At 38.3% G+C, this 13703-nt stretch overlaps 2 protein-coding genes and 1 long non-coding RNA gene across 3 annotated transcripts; all 3 read right to left on the bottom strand.

Moving 5' to 3' along the window:
• Positions 1-1548: 1548 nt before the first annotated feature.
• On the bottom strand, positions 1549-2751 carry LOC126632921 (uncharacterized). Its single transcript, XR_007626877.1, has 2 exons — positions 2069-2751; positions 1549-1823 (listed from the first exon to the last, which is right to left on the bottom strand). It is a non-coding gene; the product is annotated as an uncharacterized LOC126632921 (long non-coding RNA).
• Positions 2752-2951: 200 nt separating this feature from the next.
• LOC126632916 (hydroxyproline O-galactosyltransferase HPGT3-like) lies at positions 2952-5670 on the bottom strand. The gene is made up of 5 exons (XM_050303456.1): positions 5122-5670; positions 4874-4937; positions 4472-4521; positions 4190-4377; positions 2952-3603 (listed from the first exon to the last, which is right to left on the bottom strand). Exons 1-5 carry the CDS (start codon positions 5244-5246, stop codon positions 3512-3514), a joined length of 519 nt encoding a protein of 172 aa, XP_050159413.1. The 5' UTR covers positions 5247-5670; the 3' UTR covers positions 2952-3511.
• A 287-nt stretch (positions 5671-5957) lies between these two features.
• Positions 5958-8555, bottom strand: LOC126632913 (ER membrane protein complex subunit 7 homolog). The gene is made up of 7 exons (XM_050303452.1): positions 8230-8555; positions 8083-8129; positions 7416-7524; positions 7196-7259; positions 6984-7100; positions 6780-6888; positions 5958-6321 (listed from the first exon to the last, which is right to left on the bottom strand). Exons 1-7 carry the CDS (start codon positions 8538-8540, stop codon positions 6230-6232), a joined length of 849 nt encoding a protein of 282 aa, XP_050159409.1. The 5' UTR covers positions 8541-8555; the 3' UTR covers positions 5958-6229.
• Between the last annotated feature and the right edge of the window lie 5148 nt (positions 8556-13703).

Genomic DNA, 13703 nt, shown 5'->3' with positions numbered 1-13703 from the left:
TGTTAAATTAGCTACTTGGATCCAGAAAGGGACGTTGACTCAATCTACAAAGCATAAGTTAATTAATAAGATGTGGAAACTTAATATTCCTCCTAAAGTTAAGATGTTTGCATGGTTGTTCATTTGTGAAAGACTTCAAACTAGAAAAAGATTAAGTCATATTGTAATTAATAGTGATAAGATGTGTCCTTTTTGTAATTCCGTAGACGAGGACCAGATGCATTTATTTTTTTAATTGTGGTGTCACTAAATTGATTTGGGACCTTTGTTCAATTAAGCCAGGCAATTTCACTAATGCTAACTTCAACTCGGCAATAGACTGGCTAAATTCTTTAAAGCATGTTGATAAGGAAGTTCCTAGTGATTTGAGCTTGTGTTTGCTCCTTTGTTGGCAAATTTGGAATGACCGTAATATTATGGTGTTCAAAAATGTATTTCCCATCCCAGCAAGATCTAAGGTATTGGCTATATCTATGGTTGAGAGAAATATTAAAGCCAATGGTAAAGGTTTGAGAAGAAATACTTATGATACTTCCAAAATTGTTAAAAGGCATCTGCCGGATAAGAGTTTTGTTAAGTTAAATTTTGATGGTTCGGTGGCTAGGGACAAGCAGTGGCGGGATTTGTCTTAAGGAATCATAATAGACAGATTATTGGAGGTGAAGCTTTAAATCTAGATGGTGCCACTATTTATGAAGCGGAGGCTAAGGCTCTTAGAGAGGACCTTCTTTTGCTCGAAGGAAGGGCTACACAAAGATTATGGTTGAAAGTGACTCTAAGTTAGTCATTCAGTCAGTGTTGGACCAGGGTGCCATGCCATAGAATCTGGTTCCTTTTATTGAAGATAGACGACAAACAATTTTGATTGCATTGACTAGAAACATATTTATAGAGAGGCCAACTTTGTGACGGATGCCTTCGCTCGCCAAGGCCTTCTTATTATTGATTGTCATATTTGGGATCATTGTATTCCTTCATTTGCTCTTCATGTTCTTTAGTTTGATTCTACAAGGAACAGTTGTACTCGGAAGTTTTCCTTTTAATATATTTTTCTTGATTCAAAAAAAGAAAAAAAGAAAGTGGAGCTTTATATAATAGCTCATTACACTGATGTGAGCCGCCACATGGGCACAAACAGCCAAATGACTAAAACAGAATCCACACCATACAATTATAAATTAACGCCCAAATTGGTTACTTGTGATGAAGGTGACAAGATCATAACATAGCCGGAGGTACAGAAGTTGGTGCCACAAGAAATCTAGATAGGGTTCTACGAACAAGCCCAGTACTCTGATACTTCTATGAGTTTCTTGGGCTTATCGCAGAACGCCTATTTTTTCTGTTGAATACGATTTTTTTCTGCAACACTGAACTTTTTTATGCTACAGCTTCTGCAGGAGCTTAAGGATAAAGCCTTGAAGCGTGCCAAGTTAACCCAAGGTCAAGTATTGCAAAAAATTGAGGAAAGAAATGCAGCGAGGAAGAACAAAGAGTATGAAAGATCACATACGATTAGAAAAGATTTAGCTGCGGTGGGGATTGCTCTTATGGACGGCCCAGATGGAACCGCGTGGAGACCAAGCTATCATATATTCACTGAGTAAAGAACAGATGAAGTTCATCCTACAAAGTATCATGCTATCACTCACATTCAACAGCTATTTCCTACCGCAGCGGGCGGTTTAAAATTTCCAGCCGATCAGTATGAACATGATTCAAACACCATTCTCATGTTCAAGCAAAAGTTGCATGTACAGATCAATTTCTCTTCTACCGAAAGATTTATTTCCGCTTTGATCAAGCCAGAGAACACACCTTGTCTGCAAAATTGGAAGAGTTAAATGGCAATTGTCAACACAAGTTGCATCCATCAAGTCAAATATTTAAGCATATGCTTTTACATCAATTTAAAGTGTCCTTTTCTTTCCGTTTTAGTATTTTCTTTCAAGCTAGAAGGCCTGAAAGGCATCCATACTTTTATCATTTCAAATTTCCTAAACCGAGGCCAGTTCAGGCAAGATAGGCGACTTTTTATACCAAAAAAAAAAGGATGGAGTGAATTTACCTTGTCTAATGCTAACCGCTGCAAAGGCGGTTGTCATCTATATAAGTGGCTTGGATACCCATCATCCATGAACCCACTGATACATCATCATGAGCATAAGTCTTCAATGATGCATTGCATACGAAAGGAAACAGAAATAAGTCACAGGATAATGAAAGCATAAATAAGTCCAACAAAATCACTCTCCCAAGCCACAATGCAATACAATCTAAGCATATGATCATCTTGATAACATTGGGAACCCTTTTCCCCAGCAATAGCATTGAGAACAAACCTGTTTATGAGGGAACCACCTGCATGTCGGAAGTACCTAGAAGGGAGAGAAGTGGTAAGAATGATATAACCAAATCTACCAGTACATAGAACTGTCAAATTTAAACAAAAATCTTCTTAGCCTGTCAGTATTGTACATGTTTACTAGAAATATACAGAATAGTCAAACTTGTCAATCTCTTTATAATGCATAATTTGCTCTTGGACGGTTATGTCTTTCTCAATCAGCATTAAAACAATCAAACCGAGAATGTTTTATCCTGGACTAGCAGTCCAGACATGACATAACTCTACAAAAAATCACTGACAAAAACAATCTCTCTAGATATGGGTATTACAGACATCAAACACACAGAGAGGCTCTAGTACGGAGCAAATCTTAGGCCATCAGATTTCTTTCTATCACCCAATCTCTCCAATCACATGTTCCATAGCATCATTTGAAAGAGTTGCAATTTGCAAACTTAACAAAGCTAGATCCTTTTTCACCCAATCTTTGTAAGCAGCATTAATTTCATTTGTGACCCCAGATTCTGTATCAATCACATACTTAGGTGGACATGGTGCTTCTCCAATGAAGAAATCAAACAAATCATACCCCCTCAACACAGATGAAAATTGATAACTCCATTTCACAAAATTATCATCTTGCAACTTTCCTGTCAACATCCCTAACAGATTCTCAATTCTAACATTAGATTCAGCCATCTTCACACACTAAAGATTATCAAAAGTACAACCCAAGATTTCAAACAAGTTGTATAACCACAGAAATCAAGAAATACACCTCTCTTCGCAATCAGCCTTTTTAATGAAGAAAGAGAACAGAATTGCACAAGAACTACACTCCGGCAATCGGCCTTAATGGAGTTGCACCCAATAACAACAAACAACAAACTTCGCAAGAAAGTTACTCCGGCTATCGGCCTTATGGAGGAAACTAACAGTTTACACCGAGATAATGGCTTCGGCCTTATATCTCAAATCAAGATTGCAGAAAGATGGCATCGGCCTTGTTTACTTTCGCACAAAATTCAACAAACCCAGAAGAAATAACCTTGAGACATTTTCACAAACAGATAGAGTGCAGAAAACATACTGTTCTTTCAAGAAACACCAAGCCTCCAACTGAACGCACAACACTGATTAAGCTTCACGAATTCCAGACTGTCACCAAGAAAGATCTCCGGCAACAACCACCATGAGCGGAAGACGATAGCCACCAAGGAACGTACACGGCGATGATACCATGTTAACGTATACTGAAATCCAAATCTGTAGTGAATACTTAAACAAGAAAAGGAGAAGAAAGAAGAGTTCTAGAGAGAAAATGAATGTTTAGAGAGAGAAACTTATGTATTGATCTGACTTGAAGATTACAGTAATTCCATTACATCTTATATAGTTTGCACTACTTACATCAGTAACTATATCAGTTAGTTATAACACCTCTAACCAACATAACCACCAATAGTCTATTAGCTAAGCTGATGTGGCATTGCCAGCTGTTATTACTGTCAACAATAATTACACCTTAATGGTTGTCTTAGTATGCATATCGAACAGCGTTAACCTGATTCATACAGTACAACTCATTCTAACATCGGTTACTCAAATTAGGCCAAGGGAGTGCCTGAATGAACACTACGGGATTATTGAAAAATACCTTGACTTTCACAAAGGGGCTACTTTTAACAGGATGGAACATAAAACTCAAACCAGAGGAGTGTATGTAAAAAGATTGAGAATCAATACTTCATCTGAATTCAAGCGATGCCACTGTAAGTTTAGTCAGAGAGAGAACACGTGGTAAATCTGTATAAATTGCCATCAGAAATTCCAACTGACCTTTAGGCATCCAAGACCCTCTAAACATATTTCGGTTCAAATGACTACCAAATCCAGTATAAACTCCAATAACAGCGAGCAATCGGCCAGAAGAAGACACCTTTTGTTGCAAGTGGTTCTTGAGGTACCCTTGACTCTTGGCCAGCGTCAAGTCCATCTCAGCTTTCACAATCCTCCTCTCCAGGTCTCTACAAAATTACAAATCGCTACCATTAATACGGACACTAAACTACACACAACTCAAATAAACCGATTAAAGAGAAACGAAAAGTAGGGGCATACTTGCATCCAAGCACTGCTAACTTGTCCTCTACCGAGAGAACCTTTGGTCTCTGAAACATCACAGAAGTAATATTGAATTAAAAACAAAATTCACCAATTTTCGCAATTTCATCTCAACGGGTTGGATTAACTTGGGAAATCAAAATCGAAAAAAGCAAAACAAAGAGCTGCGTGCCCACTCTACACCCAAGTTCAAATCCTCCTCCCGTAGTTCAGATTAAATTAATTACAATATTGCACAAAGAAAAAATCCAAACAAGGAGGGTCCAAAATCAAACCTGCCCCGAGTTCTTCTAAACTATACACCCAAGTTTGAAATCCCGCACCCGTAGTTTAGATAAAATTAATTACGATATCACTCGAATAAAAAATATTCCAAACAAAGAGGGTCCGCAATCAAACCTGGCCCAAGTTCTTGTTTAGAAGATTAGAAAGCACTGTTCTGTTCTCCGCATCCTGCCACAACCTGCATTTCCCAAACAAGTCATCAACTTGATAATTAATTACCATGAACTCTTAACACGCGATCGACACTGAATTGTACCAGATCGAAGAAAAAGCTCAGGAATTTGTATTCGAATAGTAAAACTTGAATATTTAAAGCTGGAAGAGTGTGTTTTTGGAAACAATTTTGGAAGGAGATAACGTACCGGCCGGCGACGTAGAGCCAAGCGACGCAGGAGAAGAAGGCCATGAGAATGGAGGGCTTGGAGGTCTGAAGCGGCTTCGATCGCCATCGCCGCTCTGATTTCATCATCGTCGGCAAGCCTTCCATCCCCGATTCCGAATTAGCAGAGACGGAGACAGCGAAGAGTGCAAAGCAATGATTCGGTGGAGAAATCGGAGGGGCAGATTTAGTGGCGGATTTACTGATTCGGACAGGGATTCTGAAACTGCATTAGGTTATGCGGAATTTGGAAGGCATCTGAAATCATAAACTTTGAATTTTCCGCGAGAGAGAGAGAAGGGTGGAGGCTTGGTTGGAAATTTGGAGCGGTTATCTTTTAGGGCCGATTAGTTTTTTTTTTTTTTTTTTCAACAATCCATATTATCCGGGGTGGGCAGTTTCCTCTCGCCTAGCAATAATGTGGTTTGAATTCATTTTTTTGACATGAATCGAAACTAAGACATCTCACTTACCAGTGAAAATAAATAATATTAAGCTGCAGTCCTAAGTTGCCAGGCAGTTTGGTATGGACAACGTTGCCTCCAGGCTTTATAAAGCTTTATCTTGTTCAAGAAAATTATATTTCTTTTTAGTGCAACCGATATTCAGACTAATCTATACTATGAGCAAAAGGGAGGGTTTGAAATCCAAACATAGTGGGTTGAAGAGAAAAGCTCTAAGCCTCTAACCACTAAGGCAATTCATCATTTGCTATGTTCTAAATTATTCTAATTTACAAAAAGGAGTTAGATACAAATTTTGAGTTCAAAGGTTCAGTCAGAGTGTCTTGAATTTCACATATTGGTGGCAAAAAATGAGTAATGCGTAAGAACCTTCCATTGGGAGTAAAGCGTAAATTTGAAGCCATATTCTGTTTACGAGCAATTAAAAACATTTCATACATATTTCTGGTAAGTAAACATGTCATAAACAAAAAGCGTTTGAACACCTAAAAATAAAAAAGAGAGACCAATTCGTAATATTTCTTGGATTTCTTTCGTAACCGTAAAGATACACAAGCTCCCAGCTTCTGGACAGGAAAAGACAAGTCCTCCATTGCAGAGAGGGTTCCAACTTCTCCATTTTAATCTTTAACTCCTCGCAGCACCAGGTAACAAACTTGTCAGTGATGGAACGCCTTGGTTTCTCATTTCTTCTTGTGTTCGCCTCATTTCTTCAGGATCTGTTGTCACCATAAAAATTATTTATTCACCAACTCTTACAAACGTATACTCTACCAAAACACACCACCATCAACAAGCATGATATGACACAAAAAGGGATGAATATGAACGGCATGTGTAATAATATCAAAACAGATGCCATTCATTTGAACAAAGGTATTACTGGAGGAGATAAAATTGCAAGCCACTTATATATAGAGGGGAAAAAATCAGCAGTTAAAAGTAACAATCAAGTGCATTTTAAATACTGTACAGTCATTTAAGGAGTAAAAAGTAAAAAATTGATGAAGGTAAGAAAACATGCTATATGCCATTAGGGGAGGATTCAGACTAGATAACTCTCAAAAGAGAATACCGAGTCCCTACGAATCTTATTGATGGAAGTAAATCTAAAGCACACCAGAGTCTCAATCTTATAGATGAAATTTTAAAACCTATACAAGCATACATCACTTACCCATGTTCTCCACTAACTTTGGCATCAGGAACACGACAATTAGCATAAATCCAACCATCAGACCCATGGGGCTCTTTACAAGAGACATTATGGAGAAGGGTTCTCTTATCTGCAATGACACAAACATGACATGCAGTGAAACAGTCATAACAATACAGAAATGTGATGAACATAAAAAGAAGAATGAAAAAAACCAAAACGAACCTCATAATACTGTTCCTCTCTCAATGGCTCCAAAACAAACTCATTTAGAGGCCTCCTATTCTCAGTCAGTGCTGCCTGAACCTTGCCTGGGTTTCTAGCACTAACATCAACTCGGACCTTAACATTTTTAGGAAAATAAAAACATGGGGATATCAGATTTGTGATCCTTCCATTTCAGAAAGTATTGAGACAATTATATAGAGGAATCTCACCGGAGAAAAGAAATAGCCTATCGCAGACACTTCGATCAAATGAGTCCCCGCAGGCACATTATGGCTTTAAGCGCACACGTTAAGGAAACGTGGTATACATAATAATCAATATATCATTTTTTTGATTCTCTATTACGGGATATAATATCAAACACATACGCACAAGGCACATACAAAAACAGCATTAGAAATATCCTTATCAAGAGAACAAATAGGATACAATGTAAAAAATCCATCAGGCCTCAGAAAGGTAACACTTTGACCACCATTTAGTATGACTTTGATATTTGATATTTTTCCGTAAGGTGCAAACCCCTTCACCCCGAGACCTGAATAAAAAATTCATGACTTAAAACACATGGGCTACGCACTTGTGTCATAGAAGAAAGAAACAGAGTCCGATTAACTAATAGCCAGAATGCAACAGTAAAAGAACTTTTTCCTTGGAAGAAATTTGAGTTTAATATCGGTGATTGAAGTGTAGAGGGTAATCCAAACTAAACCTCCCAGAGCAAATCTTCTACCACAAATTTAGCTAGTTCTGAGTCCACACTGGAACCACTCGTCCAAAATCAGGGTAAAAATCCATAACCTCACAAACTACCCGAACCGATCAAATTAACACGAAACCAGTCCTATTCCACAAGCCCTAAACAGTTTACATCTATCTCCTCATCCCAATACAACAACAAATCAATCAAAATTTCAGATTTTCAGTCTTTTTGAATTCACATTCTTATTCTTAATTTAACTAACTATTTGATTCGTCTAACACGAAAAATTCACCAAAAACTGCACACTAAATCATAATTTTTCAAACTTTTCTGTAAAAACGAAAGGGTACAAATTACAGTCAACAGGAAGCTAAATTCAATTGAAAGACTTACTGGGTGGGATCTTCACTCTGCCATGAATGGTGTATCCGTCGGCAGACCTGCAACAGATAATTTAATTAGAATATTGAACAAAATTAATTTCAGAAATCGTCGGTGAGTCGTAGTTCGTATGGATAAAAGAGAACTTTTCAATCGTACCCGGGAGAAACTGCGAGCGACGAAGAGATGAGCGACAAGAAGAGCTGTAGGAAAAGCACGAGAACCACCGGATTGGATCTCCAGCTCCGCGCCATAACCAAACAGAGAGGTTTTGCGAGAGTTTCAGAGATAGAGATAGAGTTTTGAGGATCTGGTGTTACGCAGCTTGCTGTGTTTTTGTTGTAGCCGGCGAAATCAGGTCCGCACTTGTTTATTCTAACTCTAATCCGAATGGTGCGGTGAGTACTTCTACGGAATGGAGTAGGATCCCTCCTTCCTTTTTCTTCTCTTCTCTCACATATTGAGGTCATATTATTTAAAATTATTTTATTTAAAATTAAACATAAATAATATCTTGCAGTAGTTGATTACATGCTATACAATAAGGGGGCGTTTGTTGCGCCGGACTATCTCGGACTGGACTAGCTTCAAGGACTAAGCTGGATTGGCTTAGACTAGACTAAGCTGGATTAACTTAGTGAAGCGTTTGGTGCAGTGTCGGACTAAATCACGGACTCAATTATTTTTGTAGATCAAATATTTTTCTGTCATTTTTTAATTCATTTTTTTAATAATTTATTATTATTATACACACCTTTTTAATTTGACTCCCTCTCTCCCCTGTCTCTCTACTTCTCTTCTTTCTTTCTTTCATACGTTTTCTGTTCTTGGCATGCCAGATTGCTCCCATTCCCATTAAAAATCAAACTCAGAAAAATCAAACCCATACTTTCTCTTCATTTCATTTTCTTTCTCTTCAATTCAAACCTTCTCTTCTTTTAATTTATTTCTCTTCAAATCAAACACAGAAAAATCCCAATTTTTTTTTTCAATTTACAGAGGCGTCGTCAATTTTTGCAAATCGACGTCAATCGCTCTTGCAGAAGAAAGCAACAAACTTGCCGGCGCATCTTCCTAGCGGAGCGCTTGAGGCCTCGAGGAGGACGCCATGGTCGGTGCTCAAAATTAAACCCACACCGCCAAATCAATCGAAGTTTTCCTACAGCGGCAGTCGTCGTCCTCCCTAGGCTTACGGTGATAGCCTGGCTATGGTGACGGGGCCGGAGAAGAAGGTCGAGCGCAGAGGGACTGGGTGTCTGGGTTTAGCAAGCAAAAATTGGGAATTGGACGTAGGCCTCATTTCCTTTCTAGTCCCTGTTAATACCAAGCGAAAGCTTGGGATTAGATAAACGGCTTTAGTGAAGTGCGGCGGGACTCGTAGTCGAGGCGAGTCCCACTTATGTTAGTCCAACACAGAGCATTGGCATGAAGCCGCCCATAACCGTATTTAACAGTATATTGACCCCCCACATTTGCCGGCCAGATTAGCCGATCGTTTCATCTGGAATTGTTAACGTGAGTGTCAAAAATAGTAGAACACACCACATCAAGAATGATGTCACGAATATTGTCCAACTGCCAACACCTAGCCTCATGGCAGATAATGGAGGAAACTCGTTGGTTGACATCAACAATGGTCCCAAGGATTGGTGTTAGGTGCCCCTAAAGGAATGCTAGGGACCTACCTGTCAAGTCAAAACTTTGTTTGATAACCACTCATTACTTGCCAATGGCTCCCTTAAAAAGTAAATATATCCCTTCCAGCAAGCTAGACCAAGCCCAAGCTTTGTTTGATCACCACTCATTATTTGCCGATGGCTCCCTTCAAAAGTAAATCTCTCCCTTCCAGCAAGCTAGACCAGGAAGCCCTTCCACCCTTTTTAGCTTCCAAAAATGATACTTGGGGAAAGTATCAGTCTTTTAGAACCCGGGCCCAAAGCGAGGTAGGATTGTGGATTAAACACCAAGATTGCTTAGCAAGTAGAGCCAGGTTGAACTACAAATTCTGAAAACCCAAACCCCCATCATTTTGTGGCCCCCAAAGCATCCTAAGGCCATCTCCAACCGAAAGGTCCAAAGGGCCAGAGGGCCGAAAATAGCCTGAAAACAGTCTCCAACCAAGGGCTAGGCCAGAGGGCTGTGAAATCTGAGAGGGCCTCACAGAATCAGAAAGGGCCAAAGGGCTAGAGGGCTGGCCACTTCCAGCCAGCCAGCCAGCCCCAGGCTAGCCAGAATTTTTTTAAATGTGTCGGATTTCCTGTCGGTTATAACCGACAAGATTTCTTAAGAAAACAATCAAATGCAATGGCTAGCTGACTAGCCATTGCATTTGAATTATTTTTTTTTACAGTTTTATTATTATTTTTTATTTACAAAATTTTTCATATAACTTCTATTTTTTCCTATAACTTTTATTTTACAAAATTTGTTTCATATATTTTTTTTAAATTCGATTTTTTCCTATAACTTCTATTTCACAAAATTTGTTTCATTTTATTTTAAATTCTTTTTTTTTCTATAACATCTATTTCACAAAATTTGTTTCATATATTTTTTTCCTATAACTTCCTAAGCCATTATACAACATTAAATTAAATTAAGTAACATGAAACAACATTAAACAATATGAAACTTTTTAGACCCAAAATTACACTATCGGCCCGAGCAATCGAGGCCGTTGAGGAAGCATACCTCTATATAGAAAAGTGAAGATAATTTTATATTAAAAGATAACATTATCTTTTAATAATGATTTATCTTGACATTTTCTTATGAAAATAATATATCTCCAAGCTAAACAGGCGACACAATTCAAGTTGATGTGGAAGTGTGGTTTGGATCAGTTTTGATTAACAGATATGCACAGCATCAGATAAATGAGGTCACTTGGAAACTACTGAGGGGATTGGATTCTGATCAGATTATTATCCATTTAAATATGGTGATAATTAAAAGTGAATTTAATATTCATAGGGTCAGGTTGCATGCGACAATGGGTAAGGAAATGGTGACTTTGGGTGATGATGATGCGACAAGACCTAGAAAAACTAGGTTTTTTATGGTGGTGTTATGATGACATAGGAAAGCCTAGCTAGCCTAGGTTTTTAGTCATGATAAGATAAGTCAGAATGAGCTTTTATTATTTTGAAAAGTCAGCCATATAAAGATAGGCTTTAGCGCCTATGCCGTGGATCAGTCATTTTACAAATTTGAGTTTCAGTCGGTTTCTGCAACATTATCTAACCGTGGAAAGCCAGGACTTTAGTTCTATAAATACAGAGGCGATGTGCAATGTGAAAGGAGACCTCCAATTCAATACATAACTGCCCTGCGCAAACTCTCTCAACAACTTTGAGATTTTTTATTTTTTCTTTTCGCTCACACATCTTCCATTGGCATCAATAGCTCTGTCACCGTAGAATCAGCCGATCTCGCAGCATCTTCCGTTGGCATCAACAGCACTACGGCGAGGACGGTTGGTTATCTATCCAAGTCTCAGTCGAAAAGGATTTCCGAATCCTTATTGGTCGAGGTCATCTCATTAGCCTTTTCAGCAAAGTGAGGTGTTACAAGTTACTACATTCGGCACATTGAAAGCCGAATTTGATATTGAACTCCGCTAAGTTAGCAGTCTTGTCTTTAGGCTCTAGAACCCGAAGGCCGAGACAAGTTCCTTCCTCCGCACAGTCGCGAGATTCAGAAGTAAGCAGCGCACCCAACGCAATATCAACAAATTTTACTCCTCGGCCGAGCTCGGCCGACGAGTTAGCACACCCCGCATACAACCGAATGACGTAGTTAACTTACTAATTACTTGGCTTGCGCGCCACGTAGGCTTGGTAGTTTTTAGGGTCAACAGAAATAACATTAAATAACATTAACCAACATACAAATTACACAACATAAAAAAAACGAGCCGTTGGATTTGAATTTAAGTTGTAGTTTTTAAATAATAAATTATGTTTGGCCTTATGGCCCTCTGGTCCTCGGTTGGAGACGGTTTTTTGTGATAGGGCTAAAACAAGCCCTCTGGTCTTCTGGCCCTCGATTGGAGATGGAGGCAAATATGACCATGTACTGTTCATTAAAATATTAATATCTTGGAGAATCTTGGAGGGCCAAAGGGCTAAAACGAGTTATATGGCTAGCCATCGGTTGGAGATGGCCTAACTAACCCAATCGATACGTCTTTCGGTTTCTTTCTGCCCCCCCCAACCAAAACCTAGCAATGGCCACATCAATATCATGACAAAAGTTGTTGGGAAGTTTGAAGACATTCAGGCTTCATTTGACAGGTCGGACTGGACTGACTATTTCAGTCGGATAAGATAATTTGTACATCAGATAGTACTAACTAAATAATCGGGCGTTTGGTGCAGTATCAAACTAACGACAGATTATTTATACTGGCTTGGTACTGCATCGGATAAGAAGATTTCTTTTTCTTTTTTTTAAGAAAAATTGATGATAAAATGGAAAAAACAATTAAAGAAAAAAAAATCAAAAACTCATGGAAGATAAAATGGAGTAAAAAAAGAGAAAATTAAATCATAATAATTAAAAAAAATTGTTACACCAACAAAAAAAACCTAGAAAAGAGGAAGAAAAGGTCACGGAAAAGAGGAAGAACAACACTAGGCAGCCGCCTAGCACTCACCATCGCCACCATATACCATTGAAATCAAAGTTGAATATCCGAGTGCGCAACAAACAAGATTAACAAAATAATAAAAATATTATTAAACAAACTGAGAATGCCGAAACGATTACAAAACCCTAAGAGACTACATTGTGACTTACTTATTAAAACTAAATTACAAGTTCTATTATATATAGTGAAAACTAAAGCAAAATCCTAATCCTTAAAGGATATAGAAAACTCTAATAAATCCTAAAGCCTAACCCTTAAAGGATATAGAAAATTATAATATCCTTGTCCCACAAGAAAACCATAAACAAAAAATAAACTAATAACTAATTTTCCAACACCCCCCCCCCCGTCAAACTCATGGCGGTACACGTCATGAGCTTGCCAACAAGTAGATGTGGATGCAAGACTCCAAATTCCAGTGCTAATGCCACAGCCAATGCCGATGCCGATACAAGATTTCCAACTTTCGAACAAACTTGAACAAAAAACAAAAAATCCAACTTTCGTAACGTCTCGTAACGTCACCCGAGTGGTCCCTTCTTCTTGCAAACAATCAAACCAACTAACAATCTGAACACGAACGACAACGGAACAAGCAAACAGATACCAACTCGAAGCAAGTTAAATCCTGAAGGATCAAACCTACTCTGATACCAAGTTGAATATCAGAGTGCGCAACGAACAAGATTAACAAAATAATAATAATATTATTAAACAAACTGAGAATGACGAAACGGCTATAAAACCCTAAGAGATTATATTATGACTTACTTATTAAGGGCTGGTTTGGTATTGCTGTGCTTTGAAAAAAAGCTGCTGTGAGAATAAGCGGCTGTGAAATAAAGTCAGTAGAGTGTTTGGTAAACTTTTTTGTGAAAGTGCTTTTGGAAAAAAAAAAAGCAGGATGATAGTGTGTCTTTTCATTAAAGGAGCATTGTAGCTCCGTGTGCTTTGAAAAAACTGGCTTTTTTTCAAAGCAGCA

This window comes from Malus sylvestris, chromosome 8 (assembly GCF_916048215.2).
Source record: "Malus sylvestris chromosome 8, drMalSylv7.2, whole genome shotgun sequence".
NCBI lineage: Eukaryota > Viridiplantae > Streptophyta > Magnoliopsida > Rosales > Rosaceae > Malus > Malus sylvestris.
The sequence above is the reverse complement of the archived record's forward strand: the minus strand, read 5'-3'. Positions and strand labels throughout refer to the sequence as shown.

What these genes read in the sequence shown, in the direction of transcription:
- LOC126632916 (XM_050303456.1), bottom strand. Translation starts at nt 5,246, where the DNA reads ATGGAAGGCTTGCCGACGATGATGAAATCAGAGCGGCGATGGCGATCG. An exon ending in TTAGCAGTGCTTGGATGCAA is followed by an intron (nt 4,378 to 4,471) that starts GTATGCCCCTAC and finishes GTAATTTTGTAG; the next exon opens with AGACCTGGAGAGGAGGATTG. An exon ending in AGGGTCTTGGATGCCTAAAG is followed by an intron (nt 3,604 to 4,189) that starts GTCAGTTGGAAT and finishes TTTGGATTTCAG; the next exon opens with TATACGTTAACATGGTATCA.
- LOC126632913 (XM_050303452.1), bottom strand. Translation starts at nt 8,540, where the DNA reads ATGACCTCAATATGTGAGAGAAGAGAAGAAAAAGGAAGGAGGGATCCT. An exon ending in TCGCTCGCAGTTTCTCCCGG is followed by an intron (nt 8,130 to 8,229) that starts GTACGATTGAAA and finishes TATCTGTTGCAG; the next exon opens with GTCTGCCGACGGATACACCA. An exon ending in CAGAGTGAAGATCCCACCCA is followed by an intron (nt 7,525 to 8,082) that starts GTAAGTCTTTCA and finishes TTTTTTATTCAG; the next exon opens with GTCTCGGGGTGAAGGGGTTT.